Here is an 18,291-nt window from a genome sequence, read left to right as displayed (position 1 = left end):
GCTCCACACTATAGAATGTTGAGGGAACAGTGAAGATTTACTAGGATGTTGCCTGGTATGAAGAAATGCAAATATAAAGAAAGACTTGGAAAAATTGGGACTGTTTTCATTGGAACAGAAGACAATATGGGGTGAATTGATAAAGGTGTTTAAAATCCTGAAGCGATGGGACAGAATAGGTAGAAATAGACTGTTTCTAATGATTGAGGGGTCTAGAATGAGAGCTCATAGATACAATATTAAATGTTAGAGATTTAGGACAGAAAGTAGAGGAAATCTTCTTAAACAGAGGGTTGTGAGGCTGTGGAATGCATTACTGGAGTTAGAATTATAGAGTGATACAGCACAGAAGGAGGCCATTCAGCCCATTGTGCCTGTGCTGGCTCTTTGAAAGAGCTATCCAATTAATCCCATTCCTCTGCCCTTTCCCCATAGCCTTGCAATTTTTTCCCCTTCAAGTATTTATCCAATTCCCTTTTGAAAGTCATTATTGAATCTGCTTTCACCACCCTTTCAGGCAGTGCATTCCAGCTCATTATAACATGCTGCGTAAAAAAATTCTCCTCATCACACCTGTGATTCTTTTGCCAATTACCCTAAATTTGTTTCCTCTGGTTACCGACCCTTCTGCCACTAAAAACAGATTCTCCGTATTTACTCTGTCAAAACCTTTCATGATTTTGAACACCTCTATTAAATCTCCCCTTAACCTTCTCTGCTCTAAGGAGAACAACCCCAGCTTCTCTAGTCTCTTCTAGTAAATCTCATCTGCACCCTCTCTAAGGCCTTGCCATCCTTCCTAAAGTGTGGTGCCCAGAATCGGACACAATACTCCAGCTGGGGCCTAACCAGTGATTTATAAAGTTTTAGCATAACTTTCTTGCTCTTATACTCTATGACTCTGTGTATAAAGCCAAGGATCCCACATGCTTTTTTAACAGCCTTCTCAACTTGTCCTGCCACCTTCAAAGAATTGTGTACGTACACCCCCAGGTCTCTCTGTTCCTGCACCGCCATTAAAATTGTACCATTTAGTTTATATTGCCTCTCCTCATTCTTCCTACCAAAATGCATCTCTTCACACTTCTCTGCGTTAAATTGCGTCTGCAATGTGTCTGCCCATTTCGCCAGTCTGTCTATGTCCTCCTCACTGTTTACTACATTTCCAAGTTAGTGATTGAAGCAGAGATAACGGGCCGGATTTTGCTCTGAGTGGCGAATAAACAGCACCCGCCCTTTGTTAGACTTGCACTTGTCCATAGATTTTTCATGGGCTTTTGTACGGCAAGTTCCTCTCATGGGGCCCTCAATTCAGCGCAGCGCCCTCTCCTGGGCATCTGGGACCTGTGTGAAAGGGGCAAGCAACTGTGTATCCCCAGAACCAGAAGAGTCAGAATCCAGAAGTGTAAGTCAGAATAGTAAATTCAATGTCAGATCAGGTACAGAAAGTGAAATAAAGAGAGGGTAAGAAATATTGCATTAAAAGACTGAAATAAAAGAGGCAGTTAGAAAAGGTAAGAAAATAAAAATTAAAACTTTTTTTTGTAAATGTCCAACAACATAAGAGCATGGAGCTTATGCCAGAACTATATAAAACACTAGTTAGGCCACAGCTAGGGTTATGATTGCTAGAGGCAATAGGCTGGGGTTGTTTTCTTTGGAACAGAAGAGGCTGAGGGGAGATTTAATTGAGGTGTATAAAATTATGAGGGGCCTAGAGTGGATAGGAAGAACCTATTTCCCTTAGCAGAGAGGTTAAAAACCAGGGGGCATAGATTTGAAGTAATTGGTAGAAGGATTAGAGGGGAATTGAGGAGAATTTTTTTCACCCAAAGGGTGGTCCGGGTCTGGAACTCACTGCCTGAAAGGGAGGTAGAAGCAGAAACCCTCATCACATTAAAAAGTACTTGGATGTGCACTTGAAGTGCCGCAACCTACAAGCCCACAGACCAAGTGCTGGAAAGTGGGATTAGGCAGGATGGCTTTTTTTTGGCCAGCACAGGCACAACGGGCCGAATCGTGCCGTAAATTTCTATGATTCCAACAATTAAAATCTGAAGGAATGAGACTCCACACTTGTAAGAGTTAATTTTCAGTGCCAGAGAGGTTGTTTGGCAGTAATTAAGACTTACCACGCCGTTAAAAGTGTGCTTAGACTTAAATAACTTGATGTGCTTTTTTTTGGCGGGATTACCTCGTATCCATCAAGGCAGTGCAGGAGCTTCACACCGTTCCATTCACCTGAATAGTGAGTGAGCCGACGTGATGTCCTTCCCACAAAGCTTAGGGAGGAGCAGGGCATCTGGTAGAGCAACCTCTGGATATCTGTATTTAACTGTGCATGTGCAGTCGCTCTACCATTTGCCCTGAAATAATGGTGAGGGCTGTTAGGCTCGCCGTTATTTTCAAAGCAAAATCCGGCCACCGTCAAGATTCAAGAATAAGTTAGATAGGTAATTGGACGAAAGGAGAATAAAAGGATATGGAAACAGGACAAGGATATGGAATTAGAACTTCTGTTCATGTGAAGGATAAACACCAACACGGACTGGTTGAGCTGAACGACCTATTTCCATATTATAATTTCTATGTTACTTGCCCTGTGCCAGGGTCCTTTCCCCTGGGTCCCCGGGGGTGGCCTCCGAGCTGCCTGATTTTAACAGCCGGGCAGCCGCTTCGCCCATTTTGGTCAGGAAGTGGGTAAGCGGCTTGCTATTGAGGCCTGGCCATTAAAATCGGCTGAGCCTTCCTGCTACTGCTCCCAGATGGGCTGGACGCTCGCTAAGCCCCGTACCTGCCCGGGAATAAAAATCGACCCAAAGTATTTGCTTTGCTCCAAATACTAAAATTTCCATCATAATGAAGTATGAAATAATCAATTCCATAATAACCAAAAAATATCAAAACTTACTTGCTGTGTTTCTGACCTAAAAAGAAAAGCTTCAATTATTGAAAATCTGAAATGAAACTAGAAAATGCTGGAAATACACAACAGGTCCCTGAAAGAGAAAGGAGATCAATGCTTCCATTAGCACCCACTATGTAATGAAGAGTCCCAGATGCTGACTGACCTGCTACATATTAATATCACTTTCTGTTTATATTGTTGTGTTTCTGCCTGGTTTGTTCTTGTCGAACGTGTGGTGCAGGTAGATATATGAATAAACTAAAACTTCAAAAAATGCTTGCATTCCAATTCTTCTCATTCTGTCTTTTATTTGTAACCATTAACTTGATCAGCGGCCTTTGAAAGTCACAGGTGGGAGGGGAGAACTCTGAATTTATTTAGCTGCATTTTTCAGTTGTAAGTTTTGATACTGCTACATGCCATAGTTGAGCCCATTCAATCATTAGCAAATTTGTGTAATCAAAAATAGTTACAAATGAGATAGTAGGCCTCAAAATCGATCACTCAATCAATCAGAAATGATGACAGGAAATCCTTGTGTGCATAGTAGATATTGACAATGAAGTTATGTTAATGAATATCTAAAGGGAACTAATTATATTTCTATTTGATCTTCACCATGTAGTTTCCTTTTAGCTATGCAGGCACCTCTTTGAAAATGCTTTACAGATGACTATGTCTCCTTCCAGTAACCTAGATGTGATTCTGGCTAAATTTAGCAACTACATAGATTTTAAATCCTGTGCACATATGCTGTGTATTCTTTATGAATACAAATTAGATTTTTTTTCAACAGATTCATGGCCCAGTGCTGACTGTTGCTATGGTAACTAATGACATCATTCTACATTCCATTCATCTTTAAATCCAGTCCTTGAAAGGTTCTTAAATTCCATTGACAGAAATTTTAATTTGAACCTGATATTTTATTTCTGGATGTATTTATGTGCATTGAGTGCCATGTTTACAGAGTTGCAGTGTGATATTTACTGCCCTTTTCAAAGATTTATGACCTTGAGATTCAATATTTTATTTTCAGAGAAAGTGCTATGAAATTACAATTGTTGTAGTGCGTGCCTGGACACCTAGTAATGGCATATGGTCTGGTGATCTTCAGCCAAAAAGAGATGTGTTATTTTTTACGTAAAACGAACAGCAGCCAGATAATTGTGCTTGTGGCAGATAAATTCATTACTTCAACTGTTTTATGCGTCTTTCTTTTACTTTTCTTGCATTTAAGAGAAATTAAAGAATTTGCCACACTTTTTTTATTTTAAAGAATACCATTTCATGTAAACTGTTAAAGACTTAAATTGGAATCATTCCCACTCAATACTTCGGTCCCAAAAAAATGCCAGATGGTGTCATTAATGCAGCTGAGCAAATCTGATCTGACTGCAGTGAGTGACATCACATGACAGTATCCCTAGTTACATGAAGTCATTATTTAGAAACCGATTTTTTCTTTAACCACTAATTCACTTGATCACGGAATTTAACAGCATTGGCGTTATTCACTATTTACTGGTCAAAATTTGGGAACGTATCCATAAATTCTGAAAACGAAACTGTTTTACTGATTTTTTTAAACAGGAGTCAAGAAATGGCTGTTTCTGTATACTGTGTTGACAGACCATGGGCACTAGCCTTTAAACTAATCATGACAAATATTAGTACTGTAGCTGTAAGCAACTTGTTTTAGTTAAAGTGTGATCACAGAACTGAGTACTACAAGAGTACAAAATTGACAAGAATAATGTTATATTGGAACAATTCTTTTTTATATCACGGAGATATATGGGATAGACTCCCAACAAAATCCTTTCAGTATTATATTGACTGACTCTTTCAAAAAAGGAGCTGGAAGAATATTTGGTTAAGAACAGGACCGGAGGTTTTAAAGATAGGTACAAACAGAAATGATGAAGTTCGTAATGTTTACTGACCTGCTAAGGCTACAGAAATATCAATGGAATGCAACCAGTCAGGGTTGAATAATGTTACAATATTTAACGCTATGAAATTTTCACTCACTTCAGACTTAATGAGAAAGTTCATACCATCTTGTTTGTTGTTTGCCAAAGACTCCATACACTGATTCTGTCCCTGTTCCCCACCACCTGCTCAGGCTGAACCTGAACGTGTCCTGCTCAATTCTGAGCTGAACCTCAAACTTCATATCCAGTGCATCACCAAGACTGCCTATTTTTACCTTTGAAACATTGACTATCTTTCTCACGGCTCACCCTCACTGCCTGTGATCCCTTCTCCACCCCTTTGTCACTTCCAGGCTCAATTTTCTGTCACCTCCTCAGTCCGTCTCCCAAAACTGGAATGTTTTGCTGAGTAAAGGCACTGTATGAGTATAAGTTATTGTTATATTATCTTATCAAAGTTTTACCTGTGGGTGTTCAGCTGCATTAGTAGGTTAAATTATTTTGGGACAGGCCATGAAAAGGCAAACTAAATCTGGCCTGCTATAAGGAGCAGGCTCAATGAGCTGAACCAACTTATTTTGTTCAAAACATTTTTATGTTTGAAAGAAAGAAAGAAAGACTGTCATTTATATAGTGCCTTTCACGGCCTCAGGACGTCCCAAAGTGCTTCACAGCCAATGAAGTACTTTTGAAGGGTAAGTCACTGTTGTAATGTAGGCAACACGGCAGCCAATTTGCACACTGTAAGGTCCCACAAACTTTAATGTGATAATGACCAAATATTGTTTTAGTGATGTTGTTTGAGGGATAACTATAGGCCAGGAGAACTCTTGTGCTCTTGTTCAAATAGTGCCGTAGGATCTTTTACGTCCAGCTGAGAGGGCAGATGGGGCCTCGGTTTAAAGTCTCATCTGAAAGATGGTCCTCCAACACGGGTGCCTCACTCCCTCAGTACTGCACTGCAGCATTAGGTATTCTGATTTCATGTATACAACCAGATGTTAGAAACTTCCAGAACTATTATTCGTTTTGAGATATGTTTAAAACTCTGGGTAGTGAGTGACTTCATTCATTTCCCCCCCTCCCCCCCTCCCCCCCATCTGTAAAGCCAACATTGGAATCTACACAGAGAGCATGTAATAGTGAGGACCACGTTGTAATATAAGTGTTTATACAAGATCTCCGATAATGAGAGGGCCATAAATGGTGTGCGTCATCAAGACACCATGGTAGACCAGAAAATGTTATAGTGAAATGTTAATTTACTTTGAAGTTTCAACAAGTGTGCAGCTCTGAGTAAGAAATGCCAGAATATGCAAAGATTCACAGATTAGAAACCGTGCTCCACTGAAAAGTTTCCTGGATTAATTTTCCTTTGCTTCGGTACACTTGCTGCTGACACATTACATTAGAATCTGCATATAGCGGTTAGTTTAGAAAGTAGTGCAAATGATCACTATAAGCATCTGAGCACCAAAACAGAAAGCAGGCAGCCCATGATCTTCTGGTATTCCCCATTCCTAAGACTGTTTCTAAAGGTTTAAAAGTGTTCAAAGTTTTTTAAAAAGTGACGGTCACTCAGCTGTGATGGTGAGTCATTATTCAGAACAGATGGACTTTGGTCTCTTTATAATGCTATTTGAAAGCCTTTTTGTAGAGCTGCTTTGAAGTTTGCAGCTGCGCTTAATGATGGGACCAACAGATAACCATCACCAGGGAGCCCAACACAAACGGTATAAAGAGTAAAGAGGAAATCTTGTGCTAAGAGCTACATCCGCATGATCACCACAAACAGTTATCACTAAACGTAAATATTACTGTATTCTCTTTTTTTAAGGTTTAGTTCAGCTTGCAGATGTTTTATGCATCTGAAAAATACGACCTGTTGCATTAACACAGCACATTCTTTTGGACTCTGAAACGACATTGTAACCTGTTCACCAGGTTTAAGAGGACTGCCTGTCTCTTGACTAATAGCTAGGGATTAACCGTTTATCTAAGGTAGTGCAAAGTGTATAGCCTAGATTTTCCAATTCGTGTGGTCCCGACTGGAAATAGGGCGGAGCACCTCATGTGTGCTGGCCATTGTAGTAATTTTCATGGTCAGCGTCACTAAAATATTTTGGGCGAGCTCCAAGCATCAACAACTCCTCTAATTAGGAGTTCACCCATTGGGGAAGGGCAGGCACTAGCTTGTCACAGCAGGATTAAAAGGTCTGCATTAGCTTAAAGGGACAGGCATTGGTTTTGATACACTGAACAAAGTCTCCTTAAAAAAATTGGCACACCTTAAAGAAGCTACCCAGGTAAACCTACCCAACAGTTCCATTTACCAGGCAGGTGACCCAAATATGTATGCCACAGAGTGTGGCCTGTCAAATCTGTTGCATATTTACTGGTCGCCCATACCAAGCCCTCATACAACTCACAGTTCCTTCATTACTTATAGTGCATGCTCATACTAAAGTACAGCACACATTCAAGCTGCAACTTACAGTTGAGCCCCTGACACACTCCCATCTTCAAAGAGCTTTGCCAATACAATCATTGTAATACAACATATCTGTATGACGCATGGTCACTAACTGACACACAGGATGGGCTGCAGGATGGCCACATGACTGCCGTTAGTATCCCGTACTTTGAGAATTCAGTGGTGTGCTGACTTTGGCTAGCCATATCGTGCTCTTATTACTATTCATTGGGAAAGGAGATAAAAGTATTGGCCATACTGACCTATGCATCAGCCATCTGTTTGATACATGTTTGGGCATCACATTGGTTCATACTGCAGATGAACTCTAATCTAGCCTGAAAGGAGGCAAAGACAAAAAAGTTGAGGGGGAAGTTATCTTAACTGCCATTGGCAGTACTGCCCCTATAGGTCAACTGCAGGTGTCCTTCCAACAGATAGCACAGACTTTCAACTTGTTCCAGAGCTTGCAAAATCAAATCCCCATGGTCATTGCCAGAAAGGTGTACCAGGTCCTACAGATATGGTTGGGTACATTATAGTAGTGTGGCCAGTCTGATCCTGGTGTCTTCTGACCTCCCTGACATTCTTTCTTTCATCTTGTATCAAATAGAGTAATTGTGATGCTTCAAAACCAAGCTCTATCGTTAATTTTAACTTGTCATGCCGATTGTCATGGGGCAGGTCACTTAAATGCCTTGTCCTTGCTTTAGCCCCTATGAAAGTTTGTATTGCAAGAGCTCTTCTTTCATGTCTGCTTTTTTTTTGCTAATCCTGTTCTGCTGGCATTACAAGTGCTTCAATTTCAATTACAGTTGGCTTTCCAGTGAATTTACATTCAACATCTGGTTATTTAGGTTTCCCGTAGACATTATGCTCTGTTGGGAGAAAGAAACAAATGCTCCAACGTTTTTTTTAACAAAACAGAAAGCTCCCCAGCATCTGTTCTGCTCTAGTGCCACTGACCTTAGTGACGGTAAAATATACTCTGCTGTATTATTACATTATTGTTTTAGGAGTCAATTCATCTGTATACATAATGCTTCAGCTATCAGGATGTGGTGCTTAAAGTTCACAAGCCTGGTATGTCATGACATCTCAATGTTCGTAAAATGATAATTTTTTGATTCGTAACCAAAAACATCATCTGCTGTGACCCTATTTAACAGTAAGATAATAGTCTATCCATCGCCTTTTATTTATTGTGACAGTCCATGGGCATTAAATGGACCATGAGCGATTTGAAGTGCAAGAGTTTATTGTGTGTTATTTAATTTCCCAGTTAATTACATGTTTGCATTGGTGTAGCCTAGTTTTTTGGTAGTCTCATACTGCTAATGCTGTACTTTGGCTGCAGTGTAACTGATGCAAAGCCAAAAGCTAGCTCTTTAAATCTAAGGCATAAGTTCCTACTAGTGGTATTAAATTCAGTGACTGAAAGTTTCAAAAATCCATTGGGGGTAAAATTGGTCTTCAGTGGTAGCTCAAATGGGTATTAGCAAATCGGCAGTCCGCTTTAAACCCCACCCAATTTTCTTTTCCATTGAAGTCAATGGCAAAACGTCTGGTGGGCTGTAACACAGGCTGCCGATTCATTATTGCCTGTTTTTGCACGACTGATAAAGACCAATTTCACCCCCCATGTGTCAGATTGTTAAAGGTCACAACATTCGTAGTAGCATATAGAACCAAATTATGGGTTAGTTTAGCTCCTGTGGGGAGTTACTATTCTTGTAGTACATATTGGATTGATAATGCCTGAGTAATGGTAGTTAATGATAGTTAATGGCAACCTTTTGCTTGCGGTTTGGTTAATCCATCTTTTCATATGTTAAAACAATTATACGACAGACTCCCTTTAAGATTTTGTCCTGCATCCAAAAAACTCTCCCCTTGGCAGTTGTTAACCTATTTCCAGTAATCTATTTTTTCCCCTTTCTGTCTGTCTTTTTAAGATCTCTTCTAGTCCTCTCTATGGATTTCATTAATCTCCTGGAAACTCATGCTAGGTCAAGAAATGAAGTTTATGTATCATTCATTCCTTTAGAAACCACTCCAGCACTAGAATTGTGCCTTGAAATGCTGAAATCTTGTATGTGAGCAAACATTGGAACACATTGCATTTTCTCATGCAGAGTCTTTGGTTTCAAAATCGCTACAAAACAGGATCAAAGCCTCATCCCACAAGAGCCTTTTCACATCTTTGTCAAAGGCAGCCTTGGCCCTGGAGCAAAGGCAGTTGTATCAGATTTTAGCATCTTAATTTGCACATCTAGCTTGTCACTTAGCAAAAAAATGAAAGTCAAACATTTGTGCCTTAACCACATGTATCACTTTTCTATTATTATTGTTGTTGGTCCAATTTTCTCCACTAGAGCCTGGTTCCATTGGCACTTGCTGTCCTCTGGTACTTCACCAAAGAGGCCATACTCATTTGTGAGCTTAAACCGTGACGTCAGTAATTGCCGTGGGGGTTCGGTGTAAACAGCCATTTAGGCCACTCCTCCAGTGTTTCTGCCAATCAGAGTGTTTAGGCTACTTGATCATGAAGAGCATTTTAGCCAACCCCAGTGCTGCCCTCACTGATGTACACACACACAATTTCCAGCAAGAGTCACAGATAGAAATCAAGAGTGGAAACGCTGGCTGAATTTTTCACTTCCCCAATACTGAAGCCAATTGTACCGCCCCCAACAACACCCAGGCAGATATCAGCCAACCAGGCACAATTTTGGGATTGAATTTGAGCCCTGACTTTCAGGGCACTGAAAAGAGAGTCGAACCTCACTGGTGGTGGGCAGGGTTTGAAAAATCAGGCCCCTGACTTTGCACGTCTGATCTACTGTGCACCGAATTTTCCAGGAAAATAAAGAGACCATGCTACAGTTAAGCACGAGCTTCATTTAAGTGATGTTTGTAGATAAATGAGGTACCATGTTGAATTTCACGACTTAGGACAGCTTACCCATATTAAACAAGCTTGTGATGTAAACAGGCCTGGCCTGCTTTAGAGTTTCTCTCGAAAGAAGATTGTAGTTGTTGGGTGTTTTGACATCTATTTTTTTTGGAATTGCGCATTTCTCTGTGTGTGGACTGCACATCATAGAATCATAGAAATTTACAGCACAGAAGGAGGCCATTCAGCCCGTCATGACTGTGCCAGCCGAAAATGAGCTTTCCAGCCTCATGCCATATTCCTGCACTTGGTCTATAGCCATTTAGGTTATGGCACTTCAAGTGCATATCCAAGTACTTTTTAAATGCAATGAGGGTTTCTGCCTCTACCACCCTTTCAGGCAGTGAGTTCCAGAGCCCTACCACCCTCTGAGTGAAAAAGATTCTCCTCAGCCCCCCTCTAATCCAATTACTTTAAATCTGTGCCCCCTGGTTATTGACCTCTCTGCTATGGGAAATAGGTCCTTCTTATCTACTCTATCTAGACCTCTCATAATTTTATACACCTCAATTAAATCTCCCCTCAGCTTCCTCTGTTCGAAAGAAATCAACTCCAGCCTATCCAATCTTTCCACGTAGCTAAAATTCTCCAGCCCTGGCAACATCCTCGTAAATCTCCTCTGTATCCTCTCTGATGCAATTACATCTTTCCTGTAATGTGGTGGCCAGAACTGCACACAGTACTCAAGCTGTGGTCTAACTAGTGCTTTATACAGTTCTAGCATAACCTCCCTGCTCTTATATTCTATGCCTCGGCTAATAAAGGAAAGTATCCCATATGCCTTCTTAACCACCTTATCTATCTATCCTGCTACCTTCAGAGATCTGTGGACATGCACTCCAAACTTCCTCTGTTCCTCTACACTTCTTAGTATCCTCCCATTTATTGTGTACTCCTTTGCCTTGTTTGCCCTCCCCTAATGCATTACCTCACACTTCTCCGGATTGAATTCCATTTGCCACTTTTCTGCCCACCTGACCAGTCCATTGATATCTTCCTGCAGTCTACAGCTTTCCTCCTCACTATCAACCACACGGCCAATTTTTGTATTATCTGCAAACTTCTTAATCATGCCCCCGACATTTAAGTCTAAATCATGAATATATATCACAAAAAGCAAGGGGTCTAGTACTGAGCCTTGCGAAACCCCACTGGAAACAGCCTTCCAGTCACACGTTGACCATTACCCTTTGCTTCCTGCCACTGAGCCAATTTTGGATGCAACTTGCCACTTTCCCTTGGATCCCATGGGCTTTTACTTTTTTGATCAGTCTGCCATGTGGGACATAGTCAAAAGCCTTGCTAAAATCCATGTAGACTAGATCAAACGCACCACTCTCATCGACCCTCCTTGTTACCTCCTCAAAAAATTCAATCAAGCTAGTCAGGCACGACCTTCCCTAAACAAATCCATGCTGACTGTCCTTGATTAATCAGTGCCTTTCCAAATGAAGTTTTATACTGTCCCTCAGAATTGTTTCTAATAATTTGCCCACCACCGAGGTTAGGCTGACTGGCCTGTAATTACTCAGTCTATCCCTTTCTCCCTCATTAAACAACGGTACAACGTTAGCAGTCCTCCAATCCTCCGGTACCACGCCTGTAGCCAGGGAGGATTGGAAGATGATGGTCAGAGCCTCCGCTATTTCCTCCCTTGCTTCTCTTAGCAGCCTGGGATATATTTCATCCAGGTCTGGCGATTTATCTACTTTCAAAGATCCTAATCCACTATTTCTTCCCTCACTATGTTTATCCCATCCAATATTTCACATTCCTCCTCTTTAACTACCATGTCTGCATTGTCCCTCTCTTTTTTGAAGACAGAAACAACGTATTCATTAAGAACCATACCCACATCTTCCACCTCCACACACAGGTTACCTTTGGTCTCTAATAGGCCCTACTCTTTCCATAGTTATCCTCTTGTTCTTCATGTATTTACAAAACATCTTTGGGTTTTCCCTGATTTTACTTGCCAGTATATTTTCATGCCCTCTCCTCCACATCCTCCATATATACTGATGTTAATACCCAACGATGAATGTTTTCAGACCACATCATTTATACCTGGGTGTGTTACCTGGGGAGACCTGTCTTCAATGTCTATGCTTCATTGCAGAGACAGTAACTGAGCCATGCCACCTGTTGCAGGCTGATTTACAGACAACTTCAAGGACTGCCACAGCTCTTCCCATAACTGTGAAGGCTACTACGGCATTAAGCTTCTATGGTCATTGGAAAGGACATCTGCCACAAAAGCCAGTCTGCAGTTTCCTGCATAAAGCAAGTGACTGACAGTACGTTTAGCAGGGGAAACACCTTTATCACATTCCAAATGGAAAGGAGACACCACTTCTCTTGTTTGGACTGCACAAGTGGGTTGCTTCTCTCCAGTCCTAGCAAAGTCTCTAGAATCACCATTGTCTGTTACATGACTTTGTTCTATCAAGGGGATTGATCCCTGCACCTGAACGAATTTTTAAAAGTGATCAATTATTAACAGAGAAAATATGAGTTATATGTCAGTTGAACTTACTATTGCAAATATTGAATCTTTTAAAATAGTTACATGTAGGATGTAAATATGTGCTGCATAATTTTGCTGAAGGTATTTTTCTTGTTTTTTTCTTAGTAACTGCGTGTAGTTTTACCTATTGCCCCTTATTATTATCATGTATCCTACTCATTTTGCATGCAGAAAAAAGCTCATCCTGTCTTCACTGTGGGTGTTAATAGAGCCAATCTCTGGGACAAAGGTAAATTTACAATCTCATTAATCTCAAACAGCAGCAGGCTGCCACCTGCACACCCATTCCCACTAAATACCATGGGCTTAATGAACCTGTGGGCATTTCACATAAATTGGAGATGGGATTTCAGTTATTGTCATTCACTGCTAACAGCACACTTAAGTCATGCAGCAATGTTCAGGCCAACACAAAGTTCTGTGAACTTAAAGGGGGTAATCTTCGACTTCTGCCAAAACAGGAGTGAAGTCGGTGGAGTGGCAGCTTGAGGCCAAGCCATTTTGAGGCCTGGGCCTCATCGATATGTCGCCAACGAACTGCAGGTGTCCCACTGTAGCTCGCCAGTTGTGGGAGAGGGGAAATTGGCTGGCTCCCAAGCTTAGCCTGCTGGCAGGACAGGCCTGTTAGGGCAGTTGAAAATCACCCCTAAAGTTTCTGTTTTTGAGTAAAAACCTAGAAAAGTTGCAGTCTTGTCTCCAGCTCAGCAGGAACATAAGCAGGATTCACGATTTGCTGTTAAACAATGCTTCATCTCTACCAGCAATGATTTTAAAAATATGGGCCAAACTGCTTAGCAGAAAATCCATTCGTACCAACCTAGAAAACTAGCAAAAACTAACCAACAGTTTCCAAAAAGCTGACACAAGCCTGAAAAAAGCTGACAGCTCAAAAATAGCCTCAAATATAAGCCTAGTAACAGATCAAAAGATTGACTGAGTTCGATGAAAAATACAGTGGGAACATAGGCTTCCCGTAATTAAACTTCAGGTCTGCCCACCATTTGATCACTTTTATTGCTGGAGATAAAAAATAAAGTGCACAGTTTTTAGCAGTGGTTGATTTAGAAGTTACTGAAGGAGGATGTGAGCACTGAAAGCACACGATTTATTTCTTAGGGCCTTGGGCCATGTCATCAGAAAACTTTGATTCTTGACACTTTATTTGATTCATTTTCTGATATTTTGGAACCTACCTTTCAAACCAAAAATGGTCCTGGTTGGGTTACAAATATTTTAAATATGAAAATAAATGTAGTGGTACAGATTTCAATGTAACTTTACAGGAAGGTTCAATTTTCAAATGCAGAAACACAAATCTACATGTTATTTAGAAAAATGTGCCAAAAATCCTACCCTCCAACTGGTCTGACTAGTTAATATTGACAACCTCCAATCCCAGTGGAAAAAGCTGACTTTTATTGTGAAACTCGATAGCTGACACATTGAAAGGCTGTCTGTAAGCTTAAAACACAGACAATTGGCATGTATGGAAATAGCCCGGGCGAAGACCAAGAGCTGTTTTCCATGTGACAAGCCCTTGCACATGGGAAAGCATACCCATAAACGGCTCATTCTATTGCTATTAAATAATAATCTATTCTCACTACACGGTAATAATGAGAAAACACTTGCCTTCTTGGTCAGATGTTTGATGCGAAGAAGCTTAAGAAAATATTTAATTTGAGGTGACAAATACCAGAAATAAAGAACGCTATACAATGAAACAGGATATGATCTTACTGTCTATGTACAGTTAAAATTTGAGGTGTCCTTATTAACACTGCACAGGGAAAATAGGATCTCAGCCTACATGGCAAAAACCCAAAGAAAACAATGAAGTTTAAAAAAAGCTTATATTGAAGCAGGTGTATATTGAATGAATGGAGGTGGAGCAGGGTCAGGAATGCAAATGAGGGCCAGCATTACAGTATTTCATAAGCTATTGCTGTTGTGCCTTAGTGAATGTTAGTATCAAAGGGAAAATATATGTAAAGTTTTACCACTGAATCTGGTCATCAGAATTCGGCAAGTACCAAGGCTGCAAAGGACAGGATCATGATAGCATGAAACAGTGTTTCCGGAGTGGTGACCTTTTCAGATGCTCAAGCAGCAGCGTGTATTTTCAATTGGTTATTTCTGTCTGATGGACCCGTATCTGCTTCTATTTTGTGAATTTGCACTTTTACAAATATCTACGGTGCAACTGTTACACGAAAAGAGTGAGAATCGGAATTTGCTTTGAGATGGGAGATAATAAAGGCCAGGAAAGTAAATATGTCACAATCAAAATATGGGAGCAATCTTCTTGATTGAGTCATCTACAAAAATGCGCGGTTAATGTTATGTTTGCTTAGATTGGCATCATCTCTTCCCCCTGCCATTGTCCCTTCATGGAGCTTTTTCACATATCCTAATCAGCAAGCATAGGGGCTACATTACAGTAACTAATTCTGTCAGATTAGAGACAGCATGTTTTAGGGGAGGACCGTATGTTTCTCCTCCCTACTTTACTGTGACTCTGTACACATCTGTCTCAAGCTTAAATGTTGTGACTGTTACCTGAATGCTTAAAGCTTTTCTCTTTTCACTTTATTCCATGTGACCTTTCCTGATTTAACTCTATTTCATTCTCCAGCTGTGCATTAAATCTTAGCTTTCAATTCCTAACAACCTAGACTTTTTGCAATTAGCATTTTCTGTGAGGGTGCTTTTTAATGAAAATAAATTATGTTTGTGGATGAGCTTAGCATTTTAAGTTATTTAAAAGCCTAACTTCTGATTTTAAAACGATAGATTAAATTTCGTTATGTCAAAGGCTGATTAGTTGCTTGATCTGGAAATCTGATATTTAAAAGAGACTAAATTTAACATTTCTACAATGGTTTCTTTTCTCCAGCTGGGGTACCCAAGGTGACTTCACCAGCACACACCCACTTCCTGCAGTAAAGGTGAAACTCTTCACAGAGAGCACTGGCGTGTTGGCTCTGGAGGACAAAGAGCTTGGGCGGGTAAGTGCTTCTTACTTCCTGCAATTAATGATTTATGCCAGTGAGACAGTGCCAAGTCTGTACTGATTGCATTTAGTGTCTGCTGCCAAAGGAGTGGTTTTCAATCCCTATAGCACACTCACGACATATCACTGCCCAAAGGTCTCTGAGAAAATAACAAACGGGTAAAGCTGCCTTTATTTCCTATGCTGTTAAAAACATCTTGATTGGACCACAATGGGTGCATCTTGAATAAGGGACTCATCTTCTGTGCTGTGATCAGTATAATACTGAATATTGCAGCTGGCAGCCAGTAAATCTGGCACTGATATGCTTGTCTGTTCATCCCTTAACACAAGCACATACTACTCTGTGTATAAGAGCCTTTCACTCACTGCTTTATGATTCGTTACACATTCTCTACTCAACCAGACCACTTTAACTGGGAGATTTGTCTTTAAAATCTCCTGGGCCTCATTCTGCCAAAATCAGGACACTTTTCAACCTGCCTCGGCCCCCACCAGTACACCTGTAGTCCTGAGTTAAAATCGGGGCTTTAGTCTCCGCAGTGCTAAAGGATATTAGAAAATAATACATAGGGTCAATCTTGGCTCAATTTTCACTCGCTGCAAAATATGCCACTGAAATAAATATTATGTATTGCAGCATAACATAATTGTAGAACACAAGTAGCAACATTTATAACTTCCTACATTGGCTAAACAAATGGCTTACAAAAAAGAAACAAAAGCCCGATTTCAGCTCAAGATACATGTGGCCCCACTGGAGTGAGGCCTGGATCATTTTAAGTCCCGGGCCACTTGCCCATCTCGCTGTTGAGCCTTCTGCCTGATCCCAGCAGGAATCAGTCCCTCGCCAGTAGGCAGGAGCGGGATTTCAGGTGACTGGAGGCCACCGCCAGGGATGCACGAGAGCAGACCCCGGCAGTCAGGTAAGTGCGTCGGTGGAACTCCAGAAGCGATGGCAGTCTGTGGAGGGGGTTGCTTAGGGCAATTGAGTCCCAAGGTTTCCACGTGGGGCCCAGAGGAGCACTCCTGTTCCTCCCCGCCCACAAGGAAACATAATTTTTTTAATTATCCTCTTGGCCTTGTTCTGGACCTGCTCTGCTTGGTGCCAGTTTTCCCTGATGAGGCTGGCATTGGGTGTCAAACACGCAACTGCACGTTAAAATCATGTGGGGATCCCACTTACGTTATAGGACCTTGACTTTTGCATATTTATGAGGTCCTCACCTGCTTGCAGCAAGGGCTTCTGACGCTGCCCAAAACCCACCTGTTAAATTAGCGTGGAGAGCAAGTGCGCTGCAAAGAAGGCGAATGCCACGCTGCCCCAATTTTAAATCCCTCACATACTCCATTCTTGCCGGGTGAGGGGGGACGTTAAAATCGGGCCTTAAATTTAAGATGTTCTAATTATTCCAAAAGACAAGTAGTGATAACTCAGCAAATTCCAACCCCAATATTAGAATTCTGTAATGTATTAACCAAAAAGGAAAAAAACAACAAAATGACAGTGAATCATAGAATCATAGAAAGTTACGGCACAGAAGGAGGCCATTCAGCCCATCGTGTCCGTGCCAGCTGACAAAGAGCTATCCAGCTTAATCTCACTTTCCAGCACTTGGTCCGTAGCCCTGTAGGTTACAGCACTTCAAGTGCACATCCAAGTACTTTTTAAATGAGTTGAGGGTTTCTGCTTCTACCACCCTTTCAGGCAGTGAGTTCCAGACCCCCACCACCCTCTGGGTGAAAACATTTCTCCTCAGCTCCCATCTAATCCTTCTACCAATTACTTTAAATCTACGCCCCCGGGGTCACTGACCCCTCTGCTAAGGGAAATAGGTCCTCCCTATCCACTCTATCTAATCCCATCATAATTTTATATACCTCAATTAAATCTCCTCTCAGTCTCTTTTCCAAAGAAAACAATCCGAGCCTATCCAATCTTTTCTCATAGCTATAATTCTTCAGCCCTGGCAACATCCTCGTAAATCTCCTCTGTACCCTGTCTAGTGCAATCACATCTTTCCTGTAATGTGGTGGCCAGAACTGTACACAGTACTCAAGCTGTGGCCTAAAAAATGTTTTATACAGTTCTAGCATAACCGCCCTGCTCTTATATTCTATGCCTTGGCTAATAAAGGAAAGTGTCCCATATGCCTTTTTTAATCGCCTTATCTGCCTGTCCTGTTACCTTCAGGGATCTGTGAACACGCACTCCAAGGTCCCTTTGTTCCTCTACACCTCTCAGTATCCTCCCATTTATTGTGTACTCCTTTGCTTGTTTGCCCTCCCCAAATGCATTACCTCATACTTCTCTGGATTGAATTCCATTTGCCACTTTTCTACCCATCTGACCAGTCCATTGATATCTTCCTGCAGTCCACAGCTTTCCTCCTCACTATCAACCACACGGCCAATTTTTGTATCATCTGCAAACTTCTTGATCAAGCCTCCCACATTCAAGTCCAAATCATTAATAT

At 41.1% G+C, this 18,291-nt stretch overlaps 1 protein-coding gene across 4 annotated transcripts in view; it reads left to right on the top strand.

Annotated features, from left to right (window-relative positions):
• cadpsa (Ca2+-dependent activator protein for secretion a) overlaps positions 1-18,291 on the top strand; it is a 416,704-nt gene that overhangs the window by 220,905 nt on the left and 177,508 nt on the right. For all 4 annotated transcript variants that reach the window (XM_067998838.1, XM_067998836.1, XM_067998835.1 and 1 more), the window contains exon 7: positions 15,698-15,809. In XM_067998838.1, the coding sequence (XP_067854939.1) occupies positions 15,698-15,809 (112 nt within the window). The remainder of the gene's footprint in view (positions 1-15,697; positions 15,810-18,291) is intronic.

This window comes from Heptranchias perlo, chromosome 17 (genome assembly GCF_035084215.1).
Source record: "Heptranchias perlo isolate sHepPer1 chromosome 17, sHepPer1.hap1, whole genome shotgun sequence".
Taxonomy (NCBI): Eukaryota; Metazoa; Chordata; class Chondrichthyes; order Hexanchiformes; family Hexanchidae; genus Heptranchias; species Heptranchias perlo.
The sequence above is the reverse complement of the archived record's forward strand: the minus strand, read 5'-3'. Positions and strand labels throughout refer to the sequence as shown.